The sequence below is a fragment of the Oncorhynchus kisutch genome, linkage group LG30 (assembly GCF_002021735.2).
Source record: "Oncorhynchus kisutch isolate 150728-3 linkage group LG30, Okis_V2, whole genome shotgun sequence".
Taxonomy (NCBI): domain Eukaryota; kingdom Metazoa; phylum Chordata; class Actinopteri; order Salmoniformes; family Salmonidae; genus Oncorhynchus; species Oncorhynchus kisutch.
The window spans coordinates 9,212,901-9,227,774 of NC_034203.2; the positions used below are offsets into that span (position 1 = coordinate 9,212,901).

Below are 14,874 nucleotides of genomic sequence, written 5' to 3' on the forward strand. Positions count from 1 at the left end.
AGATAGACAGACAGACACACACACACACAGGCAAAAAGGTAAACACTTTACACGGTGCAGACGGCTATAACCTCCAATGGTATGACCTTGCCCCATGCCCTTGCTATAGTACAGTCATGCATATTACCATATAATAAACATACAATGCCCATAATGTACATATATTGCAATAATGGCAGTGCTCACCTCAGTTACCAGTGATATGTTGGTGCTGTGTGCGGTAGAGGAGTTGGTGAGAGCCAGGGTGAGGCTGCAGTGTGGCTGTCCCGCCAGAGAGAGACGGGTCTTGGTGTACAGCAGCTCTGTCCCTATGTTCACTCTGTGGTACCCAGACCAGCCAAGAGACTGACATATAGATAGACACACACACACACAGACACACACACACACACAAAAAGCTGACTGATTGTACTAAGTGCTTACTCTGTCTCTGTATAACAGTACAATAATGAAGTTAGGTCGACGATGACCTAACACGATGACATACTCACCAGGTGCGGGGGACAGAGGCCCACCTGTATGTGGTGCTCCATCCTGTCTCTGAGGTTGGTGTGGAACTGGGCCAGCAGGGTGTGTGAGGGACAGGGGGCGGGAGACACGTTCTCTGCTCCAGCCTCCAGCTGGAGGGTGTGTAGTCCTGTGGCACTCCACTGGCGGAAACACACAACACACACTCTATAGACTACACCATTAACCCTTTCAATGGAACATGAGGCATCGATGATTTGCGTCCCAGATAACCATGTGATCCAGATTAGCAATTTCTCGGGCACTGATCACCTGATAAAAATAAATGGCGTGCCTTTATTTTAACCGGGGAAGTGACGGAGAACACATGATCTTTTACAATAATGACCTGAATTCAGTACCTGGTAGTTCATGCTTTGCCTGAGGCTCTTGTCGCCCCACTTCAGCTCAGCATTCTGGGAGTAGGAGTTCCCTTCCTTGGCCATTGAGACACATCCCTCAACAGCCACCAGGGAAGGGACCACTTCCTGTAGGTCACACACGCGCACACACTCCAGGTGAGCTCCAGAGGAAAGGATCGAAAAAGGAGACACATCTTGGGTGTAGCATTAAGATCCTCTTAAGTCGATTGTTGTTCGTCCACTGCCTACCAATCTTAGCGTTTTGGGAAATGCATCCCTGTTTCACCTTTATTATCCCGCGGGAACCGTCAACAATAGATGGGTACTAGAGTGGGAATTTGTACCCACGGACTTAAGTAGGACATGATATTGTATGTCTATGGTTGTACCTGCGCGGGAGAGAAGCGGGCACAGGCCTGCCCCCTGCTGAAGCTGTCCAGCCACTGTTGGCTGAGGGTGAGGGAAACATTCACAGGAGAGCCACTGTCCCAGGAGACATGGGTCTGAGCTCGCAAAGAGAGAGACACACACACGCGCGTCATAAATCAATTAAATTGATGCGTGTGTGTGGTGTGTGCACGTGTGTATCTTGCCGGTACCTGATGGTTGCTTCTTTGCTCCATGGCCGAGGCACGTGAGATCGTGTGGAGGTAGAGTTGGGAGAGTGTTAGGGTGAATGGCTGTCTCAGCTCCAATGTTGTCTCACTACTCTCCCCCTGACCCCTCCACAAGGAGAGAGCTCGAACCTGAACAAACACAGACACCATCAGGTCCACAGTAGCACATTCCAGAAAGACAAAACAAAAGTACTACAATCATCCTACACAGGCACTTAGGATGTGATTGTCTCCTTCGGGCATCCTCTCTGGGGATTAAGGTTGCAGAATTCCCAAAGCTTTCCAAAAATGCCCTGTTATTTCAAGAGTCCCAGTCGGAGGGTTCTCCTGCAGCTTGAAAAAAACCCTACTGGGGATCAAACAGTATACTCATTCACTCATTCGCTCACTCACTCATTCGTCCAGTCATTTATTCATTCATTCACACATCGATTCATTCCAACGATCCCAATACATGGTTGACTCTCAGCTCATAGCTCGGTAGTGCAACCAGTCTCACCTCCTCCTGTCTTCCATGTCTGTTCCAGCCCAGCACAACACTGTCCAGTCTACCGTGGAGGGAACGCTCTAACGCCACATCCAGACTGCACCCGTGACGCACAGACGCAATCTGAACTGAGGACAAGGAAACAGTGCAGATATGTTTTCTAAGTTCTTATAAGTATATAGGAGCCTAGATGATGTCTTATAATGAGGCATGATGTTATTATTTATATGTACATTCCAACAGACTCAAAATGTCTGGTATTTAGTCAAGTATTGTTATAACATGGTTATAAGGCATTATAAGCTGGTTATACATGTCTGGGAAACTGGCCCATAGTGTGTAGTACCTTTGAGTGTGCGGTCTCCCTGCTGCAGTCCTGGAGGGGCAGAGTAGAGGCCTGCCATGTTGAACTCCTGACTGCCCCACACGGCCCAATGCTGCAGCTGGTGGCTCCAGTTCCTTGCCTCGTACGACATCCTCACTGCAATGTTCCTGGGCAGGGGCTTCAGCTAACAACACAACCAATCGCATGGTCAAAAACGTATCAATTGAGGAATTAAACTGAAATCCCGAATCCAATTTCGTCTAAGGTTCCAATTACACGGAGGTAAATTTGAATTTCAGTTTAACCTCCTGAATTGACTGAATTGAAATAAAAACTGACCTCGACCCTGGTAATACGTACATTGCAAAGTATTAGTACGACAGCTGTGATGGTGGCACGGTAGGAACGCTTATTCAGAATGCATAACTGTATCATTTTGAAATATTTCACTGTGTAATTACATTGTTTGCGGATCTGAAGGAACTAGATATCTGAAGGAACCTAGTCTTCCAAAAGACTTTAAAAAAAAAGCTTACACCTATATAGCACCTAAAAACACCGAATATGTTTGTTTTTGGACTTGGCCAATGTGTTTAGTGGCCAATGTGTTTAGTGAGTGAACTCATAACTAAGAGACCGCTAGTAGAGTGAATGATTGCCTACCTGTGGGTAGGTTTGGTTAAGCTCCAGGGCTTGACGGTAGCCGCCCTCAGTGACAGCCAGCTCCCCCAGAGCCCACAGCTTCCTCTTGCCCGACTGCAGCTCCACCATCCCCCTGACACTGGAGCCTGACTGATTCAACTGAACACAGAAACAGGGTAACTCTGTTAGACTAAGCCACATTTGTCAAACACAAGGCCCCGCGGGCCTTCCATGCCGCCCGCGACACGCTATGCTACAAGTCCCAGCAGGAACGGCCAACGTGCTGCGCACCAAAGGCAGCGCCTTGCCACACACACACACCCCTCCTCCCAGACCAACCCACCCACGAGCCAGCGTGTGCTGTATCATATTGTTACTAAACATTTGCAGCATCCCAAGTGTTTTGGACAGTGGAATCCAGATTACTTGGGACTTTTCTACCCTAAACCCTTACCCTAACCCCCCTATTCCCCCTAGTAAGTGGTTCCTTCCAAAGTGCACTGAGGAGCAAAGATACACGACATTACCAAGAGTATGTGGACACCTGCTTGTCGTACATCTCATTCCAAAATCATGGGCATTAATATGGAGTTGGTCCCCCCTTTGCTGCTATAACAGCCTCTCTTCTGGGAAGGCTTTCCACTAGATGCTGGAACATTGTTGTGGGGACTTGCTTCCATTCAGCCACAAGAGCATTAGTGAGGTCGGGTACTGATTTGCGATTAGGCCTTGGTCACAGTCGACGTTCCAATTCATACCAAAGGTGTTCGATGGGGTTGAGGTCAGGGCTCTGTGCAGGCCAGTCAAGTTCTTCCACACTGATCTCGACAAACCATTTCTGTATGGACTTCACTTTATGCACAGAGGCATTTTTATACTGAAACAGGAAAGGGCCTTCCCCAAACTGTTGCTACAAAGTTGAAAGCACAGAATTGTCTTGATTGTCATTGTATGCTGTAGCGTTAAGATTTCCCTTCGCTGGAAGGGGCCTAGCCCGAACCATGAAAAACAGACCCAGACCATTATTTATCATCCACCAAACTTTACAGTTAACACTATGCATTGGGGCAGGTAGCGTTCTCCTGGCATCCGCCAAACCCAGATTTGTCTGTCAGACTGCCAGATGGTGAAGCGTGATTCCTTACTCCAGAGAATGCGTTTCCACTGCTCCAGAGTCAAATGGCAGAGAGCTTTACACTACTCCAGCCGAAGCTTGGCATTGCGCATAGTGATCTTAGGCTTGTGTGTGGCTGCTTGGCCATGGAAATCCATTTCATTAAGCTCCCAACGAACAGTTCTTGTGCTGACATTGTTTCCAGAGGCAGTTTGGATCTCGGTGGGGAGTGTTGCAAGCGAAGACAGATTAGCGCACTCAGCACTCAGCGGTCCCGTTCTGTGAGCTTGTGTGGCCTACCACTTCGTGGCTGAGCCATTGTTGCTCCTAGACATTTCCACTTCACAATAACAGCACTTACAGTTGACCTGGGCAGCTCTAGCAGGGCAGAAATATGAATCAACTGACTTGTTGGAAAGGTGGCATCCTATGAGGCTGCAATGTTGAAAGTCACTAAGCTCTTCAGTAATGCCATTCTACTGTTAATGTTTGTCTATGGAGATGGCATGGCTGAGTGCTCGATTTTATGTCAGCGACGGGTGTGCCTGAAATAGCCGAATCCACTAATTTGAAGGGGTGTCCACATACTTTTGTATACATAGTGTTTGCTAAGCAGGACGCTAGATACTGTAGTGCGTGCAGAAAATATCAGAGAGTAGGTATCGAGTGACACACACAGCACTTGATTCAATTGTATCTGCTGGTGATGAGCAGGACTCGCAGGAGGTACAGTATTTTGATCGAGCTATGTAGCCTATTGATTCCTTGATGATGAATAAATACAATGAAAATGTTTTGTTGTTTCTCTGTAATACTAGCCACCTAGCAATTTTATGAACTTGGCTTTATCTCGCCGGCTTTATTAGGTTCCCAATATCGCAACCTCATAACCAACTACCAAGCCAAGTTAAGACAGGAGACACCACGTAGAATATGTTGAACCATTTATTAAAGAATTAATCATGCAAGTCTGGGCAATATAGGCTCTGCTCCTTCGGGGTAGCTCACTGCCCAAGCAAAGCGTCAATACATAAAATGACCTACAAGCAGTGAGTACGGTAAGCTATACAAATCCCCCAGCAGGAAAACAGAACCAGGTGGAGTCTTGGCTGGTAGTGGGAGCAAAAGAAGCAAACGCAGTAGCAACAAGCAGCAGCAGGATGTGTGAGCAGAACCGGCCAGCTTCAATGGACCGCCAAATATGGTAGGTGAGATTCCTACTAGCATCTAATTGGTGCAATCTCAGCTAATGAGTCTGATCTGACTTTGCTTTATGTAGAGTAGTTCGTCTAACTATCTCAGCTTGCCTGCCAGCAAGGTTACTAGACTTTAGAAAATACAAAAATGGCTTTAATTCTTGGGTTATGATACTATATACCATTGTGGCAGTTGTACTAAATGCCTAAGGCATAAAAGTTCTTAAAGAATAATGTGCATCGTTATTTAAAATGACAATTTAACAGGTCAAGAGGTATGCTTAGATAACCTATGCAGAAAATAGACCGATTTTTTACATAAAATTAGGCACAATGATTATGAGTCTAGATTGCGGCAAAAAGCTGTTTCAGGTGTTTGAAAAATGAAAAATTATCCCAACCAGCCCCCTCTGACAAGTATGGATAAGTGCATACTTGGAGTGTGTCTCAAAGTGGGCGTGTCGAAAGAAGTGGGTTGATCAACAGCGATGGGTCTAACATCAGCGCTCCGTTATTGGTTGGACAGTTTTGATTGAGTGGTTTGTTTTTTGTTTCTTGCTATGCAACTACCATACCACGAGAGTTAGTTTGCACTTCTGTTTTCAAGCCAGAGGATGAGTCAGTCGTATTTCATTGTTATAAATAATTGTACGTTTTCACAAAACTAAACAGACAAAAAAAATGTTTTAATTAAAAGTAATGATGCTTGTATGCGTGTGCTTACGGTGACTGTCACCCTGATATTGGATACACTAGGTAGCTCATTTCCACCCCGTTGCGGAACATCAGTCATTGGCAAGCGGGAGCGAAGGACACTGTGCCTCGGTGTTGTCTGTTCATGCCCTCCCCATTGAGTGGACTGTATCTAGGTAACATCTAGATGGTTATCAATGTTATTTATTTCCTGTGTAGACTGCTATTCTACTTGAAATAAAATAATGGGTGGGGGGAATACATTGTATCTACCAACGGCGACACCGTGATAAAGCTGCCCAGTAGGAAGAACCTCTAAGCAACACCAGTGCTCTCGTTGCCATGTTAGCTAATGTTACCAACGGCAAGTCCGTGATAAAGTTGCCCAGTGGGAAACACCTCAGGTCGGCAGGCACCTCCATAGAACAGCAGTGCTCTGGATGCCATGTTAGATAATGTTACCGCCAGCGACACCGTGATACACCTGCCCAGTGGGAAGGAGCTCAGGTCTGCACGAGTCATTCACACCGTGTGGTTTATCGACTTGTCGTGCAGCCCAGTCAGTCACGCAAAACGGTCTTCAGTGGCAACAAATCTGCCCAATTAGCTGATTCGCTTTTCGTACACACACTTGTGTTGATCCTCCCACTATTTTCGCCACGCCAACTTCCACACTCAAAATATACGCAGTTTCCCATGACGGATTTTACAGCCTGATGCATCGGTGTATTCAACATAAATCGCGCTGCTCACAGGGGGTTTGACTGTACAAGCGGTACTCTCCTAGCTATGCTAGCACCCTAATGTGGGTCCTAACAAGCTGTCTGCAACACTTGTCCAGCCTGGTGTAGCTGTGGCTCTCCGGCAGACATTTGCCAAAGCAGGCTTGAAAGAGCAAAGAAATACATGTGAATACTGTACGTTTTTAACGTTGTTCTACTGTATATAGATTATTTCAACCCTTATTTCTGTGTTTGTACACATCAAATCACCGTTTTTTCCCTCCAAATATAATTATTAATTAATAAAGTAGACTGCCTAGTACAACCAGTATGTGGAATCATTCCAGTCTTGCTCTGTTGTAAGAGCATCCATCGCCCTGCTGATGCCTGGGCTGGGGTCAAAGGGCCATCCATTCAGAGTAGGCACTCACACAGGTATAGAAAGACAACACATCAAGTAACAATAGCCTGCCAACAGGTGTCATTTGAGCAACTGCTAAACAAATGGGTTGGATTGCTTAGGATAAGCATTTGAACTGGACCTCTATACAAATTGCTCTGTCCAGATGATCATACAAATGGATCGTACAAGGGGGTCAGGTCATAGGCAAACAGTCATTTCTGGGACTTCAAGTGTAGCATCCAACATATGTGCTTTTCATCTTAAAAAACAAAAGAAGAAGATTAGGTCTACAACAGCATCCTACCATCAACAACACTCAATGAGGATTATTGCCAAATACTATTAAGAATTTTACATTGACATTTTAGTCATTTATCAGACATTCTTAACAATGATAAAAATGGCAAAATCTTACCATTCCATTTCCTGATGCGCCAGCAGGATATCTCAATGGACAAGTGTCTTCCTTGAGTAAAGGATTTCTGCTGAGGACCCCTTAACTCTAAACTTTAAATCATTAAAGCGGTCGCTGGTGAAATCAACATGACATGGTTTCTGATGAAGAGGTCTCATCCTTGCAAACAAATGTCAACCATCTACAATGTGCAGCGGGGAGTCGAGACACACTCCGAAAGAACCAACTCTTTTACAGTTTCCTCTTTGATCAAATCCTTATTTCTGAGCGTATGCCTTACAGAAATGTTTCGATTTTAGCTGGAGTTGCACCACAGAACTGTCTAAATGCAATCTCTCTCTAGCTAGCATGACGGCGGTGAAAATGGCAGCAGCAGGTGTGAGAATTAAAGAACACACACACACACACACACACAGTACCACACACCTGAGATCTGGCGTTGAGTTGAGTGGGCAGATAGAGCAGCAACTGTGGGATATTCTGGACCACCTTCACCATCAGCTCCTTACTAGACACGAGCACAAACATCAACCAAGCGCATGTTGCTTTGTGTTTGTGTGTCCGTGTGTGTGTGTGTCATCATACCTGTCTGGTAGATGATGGCCCTGAATAATGAGGGCCACAGAGGAGCTGAGCTCAGGGTTCACAGCTACAGAGCACCTGAGCTGAGAGTCAGTCAGTCTTCCCCAGGCCTCCACCTACACACACACACACACACACACACGTCAGTCTACCTTACCAGTACGTCTGTTAAGGAAGCATTTTGTGTGTGTGTGTGTGTCAGCCAGCCTACCTGTAGAATAGGACTGGTCTGACCCTGTAAGCTGTGTTGTATTGTGGCTCTGGCCTCCCTGGACCCTCCATAGGTTCTCCAGCCCCTCACATCCCCAACAACACGCACCCGTCTCCCCTTACAGTGCAGGTCCACAGACACACTCCTCATGGGCCCTATGGAGGGGAATGAATTAGGGCACTAAGGAGAAGTAGGCTAGTGGAGAAAAGGCATAACTGTGTGCATACTGAACTTCAAGGAGATTCCAGACATGTCACAGATTGGTTAAGACAGAACGTTATACATAGGACACATTTGACCGATAGCGCACGTTACAAATAGGGCCACTTTCTGTCATTCCGTGACGTTAGCTGGGTTAGTGTGCTAACCTGTGAATTGGGCGGTCAGGGCGGTGTCCAGACTATATGGCAAGTCTGTACGCGGTGATGAGGGAGGGGTCAGAGAGAGCAGCATGGCTAGATGTCCATCGGCTAAACTGATGTTCAGGCCAGAGCCCAGCAGCCTGTGACCATCCACGGAGAGGTGAGCCCTGGACCTCAGCTGAGACAGCACCCTGTGTGTGGAGCATAGGGCCTGGGAGAGAGGGAGGAGGAGGAGGAGGAGGAGGAGAGGAAAAGGGCAGAGGGAAGGGGAGGAAAGACGGTGGGGTGGGGAGCAAGAGAAAGCGGGTTGGATTACACCAAGGACAGATCATCAGACCAAGGGTCCTTGTCTTCTTTCCTTCATCTGCACTTGTTTTCAGGGCCAAGATTCCCGAAAATCATTCAGCATGAAGTTCATTGTTTGTTTTCGGGAAACTCACCCCTCATCAGTAAAGCAGAAGATAATTGAAATGTACTGCAGGAACACCCACACAGCCAAACTCACTCAATTCACTGAAGATATCGCCAAAGATATTCAGACTGGGCATATTTCTTTACCTCTGACGTCTGTGGAAAACCTCTCTCTTGAAGCCAAAGCCAACTGTGCCACAGGTTGCCTCTCAGTTCAGTAGCCAATGGACTGTCCTTCAGCTGAAGCCCCAGTCCTGCTAGCTGAGCTCCAAATTGGGACTGAATGGTCAGGTTCCTCACCTGCCCAGAACCAAGCTCTAGCTGGAGGCACAGCAAAGGCATCATACTGAATACTTATCTCATAAGATACAGTAGAAAAACAGATCGCTATATAAGCCAAGGAATCTACACCTCTAAATCCGCTTTTCACATTATCATGCCAACCTGAACCGTACTGTGCTGGCTTGGATATTGTTTTTTTTTCCACATTGTCCTTTCCAGCCTGGTTCCAGCAACTATGGTCAACCCAGTACAGCTCGACTCAGGTTGGTTTGGCTTGGATCAGCAGTCTGACGTCTCTAACCTGCATACTGTTGTTCTCTGGCAGTCCCCAGTCCTTCAGAAGTTCCATAGTGTGATTGACAATGCCCTTCACCCTCACCATCCCTTGACTCCTCTCTACGGTCATCTCCTCAATGAACTAAAAATAAAAGTGTTTATCATAAATACGGACATATACACATACCAAAGACACGTGAAATTGGATAAAATGAATATGGTGGATAATCATGATATTGCATTCACTATTACATTCATGATGACTGCAAAGAAGGACACATCTTAGGGTACATCTCAATAGTGTAAAATTGCTTATTTTGCATTCTTTCCCTGATGCACGCTGTGGTATAAAAAAAAGAAGATGCAATGTGTTTACAGACCAGTGCAGATTAAGGAGAGGAGTCTAGGAAAGGAAGCAACTTTAGACTATTGGGATGCACCCCGCTCACCCCCTAGTATACAACAGGGCAGTTTTCTCCGTAGAGATACAATATCATACTTAGGGCCCTGCGTTATGCGCAGTGATGTGCCATGCCTGGATTTGAACCTTTATTTCAAGCTTTTTCATTTAACTGTTCCCTTTTGGTCCAGTACCATCCTCAGACAATTTCTATATTTTTTTTGTGAAATTCACATTTTTGGATAAGGCTTCAAATACAGGATAAAATATTGATATGTCACATGATTGCGCAAAGCACAGGGCCCTAAATAAGTGTTATATTTAATTCTGTGGTTTCCTCTCTAAACAGCTGCTGTTAATCAGGTTACCTGTTGGCCTCCCACGATGCAGTGGAGGAGCCAGTGGTAAGAGCCGTTGCCATGGCTCTCTGAGCGGGTCGTCATGGCAGAATTGGCGGGGAGACCCACCCTTTCTAGCAGGGGCACAGAGTGGTTGAGATGGGCTGATGCTTCCTGCCAACCCTGGCAGACACAAACAGAGGTAGACACAGTACTTGAAATGTATTCATTCATCTCTATTTTTATCAGTCAATGAACATGCATTGTTCGGAAGAGGCCGTTCGAAACACTGAAATGTTTGTAATTATGAAATGTATGGAAAAAACAGTAGCCTACCTTTGTTGTTTTCAGTGCCATCAAAGCCTGTAGTTTCTTTTCATCCATCGCCATGGAGACATGGGTGTCTAGGAGTGTCTGGGTGATGACCAAGGACCAAGAAACTTTCATCTTAACTGGACTACCCCATTCCTATAAAATATTTGGTATATAACATTATAGACCGGCAAAAACATTGGTTGAAAATGGATGAAGAGTTAGTAGTTATTAACATAGCAGTGTATGATTAAGTTGCACCTAAGATCTGATCTAAGTTCAGTTTCGCACTTTTCACCCAAATAGTTCAGGTTAGGGACGGGAAGCTGATCCTAATTCTGTGCTTAGGGGAAATCAGTACCCAGTGCGAGACAGTGTCAAAGGTGTTGTTAGTGGAATAGAATAGAATACTTTCATCAAAATGTGCCGGTACCTGTAGTGCAGTGCAGTTGTTGTGGTACACCACTGCCCCCTTCAGGTTGTCCCTTGTCATCACTATCGCTGAGCCTCTCACAGCACATTCCCCCAGCTGTAGCTCCACCTCTGTATCGTAGCCCTGTGAGTCTGCCCTACCACTACCGGTCACCACTATCCTACTCTGGCCCGGTATCCCCTCAAGGGCCGTGAGGTTGTGAATGAGGTGTCCCTCTAGCCTCAGCCCAGACCTGGCCCCTGCAGTCAACCTCAGGGAACCCCTCTGTTGCCCCTCCACACTGGCATCCAAAATGGCCACCCAGATGTTGTGGTCATCTGTTCCCACAGAGCCATTCAGGTGGACCTGGGAGGGGAGGTCAAGACCCTGGGGAAATAAAAGGTGGATAGGAGTGTGATTTTGTGATTTAACTGCATGGCTTTCTTCAGGCATGGATATTCAGTATGAGTGTGACTTACTTGCTGTCCCAGATCGGTTTGTAGGTGTTGGCTGTGCAGCACAAACAGATATGGGACCGGGCTAACTAGATTAGGCTAGTTAGGTAAGTTGGATATGAAGACTAGAAACTTTCCACATTAAATCAAATCAAATTTTATTGGTCACATACATATGGTTGGCAGATGCTAGTGCGTGTGTAGCGAATTGCTTGTGCTTCTAGTTCCAACAGTGCAGTAATATCTAACAAGTAATCTAACAATTCCCCAACAACTACCTAATGCACACAAATCTAAAGGGATGGAATAAGAATATGTACATATAAATATATATATAAGCAAGGTGAAATAGATGGTATAAGGTACAGTGTATACATATGATTTGAGTAATGTAAGATATGTTAACCTTCTTAAAGTGGCATTGTTTAAAGTGACTAGAGATCCATTTATTAAAGTGGCCAGCGATAGTCCCTATGTAGGGAGCATCCTCAGCCTCTCTGAGTTAGTGACTGCCGTTTAGCAGTCTGACGGCCTTGAGATAGAAGCTGTTTTTCAGTCTCTCGGGTTTCACTGTTGAAGTCATAGGCCTGCAATGAGGATAATCTCTGTATAACGTGTTGCATTTCAATAGTTGAAAAAAAGAGGATAGCCTACCTGTAGCAACGGACAATCTGACTCCGTAGCCCACTGTGTCCGTCCATTAGACCCCATGTCTCCATTAGCTCTGATATGACACGAGCCAGCTTTAATCAACAGGGCCCCAGTCTGTCCGGGGCCCTCAGGGGCCCAAGCCTCTATGCTGGTCTTCAGGGGGAGGCCCCTGGTCCGGAGCCCAGGGAAGGAGTGTGTCAGGGAGCCAGAGAGGTGTGCTGCCGGACTGCAGGACTGGCCCAGCTCCAGATTAAGATCACGGTTGTCCATCTTTAGAGTACAGTGAACGGCCAGCTGGCAAGGGACCAACGAGAGGAGGCCCTGGAAGACCAGGGATGCAGGGAGTCCTGTGCTCTGTGGAGAAATGTACATGCATGGGCATGCGTGGCTCATGTGCATGTATACACACAGGCATGTGCACGTGCACTATTTTCACTCTCACTTCCTCTCTCACTCCCCCTCTATCTTCACTCTCACTCCCCCTCTATCTTCACTTTCACTCCCCCTCTCCCTTCACTTTCACTCATCCTTTCTCTCCCCCTCTCTACTCTCCCCCTCTCCCCATCCCTCGATGGTAAACAAAGCGAAGCCCTCTGTCCAGCTGCATCCACAAAGCTCTGTCAATCACACACACACACACCCACACACCCACACACACACACACACACACACGCACGCACACATACACACACTGCTCACAATTAGAGACAAGGAGCTCCCGCTGCTAGTACAAACACCACGGGGCACTGATCCAGACAGAACACATATGGTCTCGCAAACCATCCTATGGGCTACGTCCCAAATGACAACCTATTCAGGACACTATTGTTAACCAGTATTCCCTCTATAGTGCGCAACTTTTGACCCTGTTAGGGTGCCATTTGGGGTGCGCCCTTGGTGTTCTATCACAGCGACACCCAGTTAAAAATCAGCCCCGAGGTTTGCCTTTGATGAAGACTCCTTCTGAAGTTCTTCAAAGGAGACGGGCGTGTTGATAATATATAGGCAACCCCCTATTATCATCAAAACCTGTCTCTTAGCTGGGGTTCCAGCTAGCACAATCAAAGTAGTCATAACTCAGATATCAGGCTGTACCATAGTGGTGATTAAGAGCTTAGTCAACGTTATTGTAGGGCGTGGTTGAAACCGTAATATTTGCGGTAGACAGAGCGAAAGACTTTGTTGATGCAGCAGGGTTGGCGTCAATTCCATTGAAATTCCAGTCAATTCCGGAAGCGCACTGAAATTCCAATTCCAATTCTCTTGAATGCTTTTCAATTGGGGAAATGTGGAATTGGAATGTGGTTTACTTACTGAATTGACTGGAATTCAAATGGAATTGAACCCAACTCTGCAGTAGGTAGCTGAGTGGTTAAGAACGTCGAGCCAGTAAACGAACGGTTGCTGGTTCAAATACCAGAGCCGGCAAAGTGGAAGAAATCCGCTGTTCTGTTCTTGAGCACTGTAGTTAACCCCCAATATCAACTGCTCCTGGCGTGTGCTGATGATGTTGATTAAGGCAGCCCCCCGCACCTATCTGATTCAGAGGGGTTGGGTTAAATGCAGAAGACACATTTTGGATGAATGCATTCCGTTGTGCAACTGACTAGGTTTCCCATTTCCCCAAAAGCTGGCCAAGGCAGAAACATGCAGGCACTCACAATGGAACTTAGCCCAGCACTAACACATCAGATTCCACTGATCGGTGGGCGGAATGTGATCTTTTTTTGCTCTCCGCTGGCCAGTGTGTTCTTTACCTGTAGTTCTGGGCAGTAGTGGGTCACATTGATGACCCAGTTAGCCTTATTCTCCCCCAAATCAGCCCTGATCCGGCACTGCCCCAGCTCCAGCTCCACCCCTACCCCAGGGCGTTCACCAGTCGAGATACCCAGGACCAGGGCACTGCGAGGGGGGAGGCCCAGGGCATGGAGCCCCGCCAGGGAGTGACGGATGGAGCTCCTGAGGCTGAGCTGGGGGAGGCAGGAGGATAAGGCCAGGCTGGCGGCCCCCCTCTCCTCTCCCCCGGTGTGGAGGTGTGTGTCCAGGCGCGTGGTGCAGCCGGAGCGGACCAAGGAGCCGTTCACTGAGAAGTATGGAGGGAGGAGAGTCTGTGGAGGGGAAACCAAAAGTCAGCAACAACAACCAATATATCAAATCAAATCAAAGTTTATTTGTCACGTGTGCCGAATAGAACAGGTGTAGACCTTACAGTGAAATGCTTACTTACAGGCTCTAACCAATAGTGCAAAAAAAGTATTAGGTGAACAGTAGGTAAGTAAAGAAATAAAAACAACAGTAAAAAGACTGTGAAAAATAACAGTAGCGAGGCTAGATACAGTAGTGAGGCTACAACAGCAGTGCGGGTAGCCATTTGATTACCTGTTCAGGAGTTTTAGGGCTTGGGGGTAAAAACTTGAAAGACTTGGCACTCTGGTACCGCTTGCCATGCGGTAGTAGAGAGAACAGTCTATGACTGGGGTGGCTAGGGTGTTTGACCATTTTTAGTGCCTTCCTCTGACACCGCCTGGTGTAGAGGTCCTGGATGGCAGGAAGCTTGGCCCCAGTGATGTACTGGGCCGTACGCACTACCCTCTGTAGTGCCTTGTGGTCGGAGGCCGAGCAATTGCCGTACCAGGCAGTGATGTAACCAGTCAGGCAGGATGCTCTTGATGTTGCAGCTGTAGAACCTTTAGAGGATC

At 46.8% G+C, this 14,874-nt stretch overlaps 1 protein-coding gene across 1 annotated transcript in view; it reads right to left on the minus strand.

The window, feature by feature from the left end:
- Window positions 1-14,874, minus strand: part of LOC109875400 (uncharacterized) — a 58,475-nt gene that overhangs the window by 6,733 nt on the left and 36,868 nt on the right. Inside the window, exons 43-61 of the mRNA XM_031810357.1 lie at window positions 13,933-14,283; window positions 12,179-12,529; window positions 11,091-11,456; window positions 10,682-10,813; window positions 10,376-10,528; window positions 9,633-9,749; window positions 9,197-9,370; window positions 8,645-8,849; window positions 8,277-8,431; window positions 8,069-8,181; window positions 7,910-7,991; window positions 2,962-3,099; window positions 2,320-2,482; window positions 1,986-2,101; window positions 1,469-1,615; window positions 1,259-1,372; window positions 870-995; window positions 492-650; window positions 187-345 (exon numbers count right to left, since the gene is read on the minus strand). Coding sequence (XP_031666217.1) covers window positions 187-345; window positions 492-650; window positions 870-995; window positions 1,259-1,372; window positions 1,469-1,615; window positions 1,986-2,101; window positions 2,320-2,482; window positions 2,962-3,099; window positions 7,910-7,991; window positions 8,069-8,181; window positions 8,277-8,431; window positions 8,645-8,849; window positions 9,197-9,370; window positions 9,633-9,749; window positions 10,376-10,528; window positions 10,682-10,813; window positions 11,091-11,456; window positions 12,179-12,529; window positions 13,933-14,283 — 3,321 coding nt within the window. The remainder of the gene's footprint in view (window positions 1-186; window positions 346-491; window positions 651-869; window positions 996-1,258; window positions 1,373-1,468; window positions 1,616-1,985; window positions 2,102-2,319; window positions 2,483-2,961; window positions 3,100-7,909; window positions 7,992-8,068; window positions 8,182-8,276; window positions 8,432-8,644; window positions 8,850-9,196; window positions 9,371-9,632; window positions 9,750-10,375; window positions 10,529-10,681; window positions 10,814-11,090; window positions 11,457-12,178; window positions 12,530-13,932; window positions 14,284-14,874) is intronic.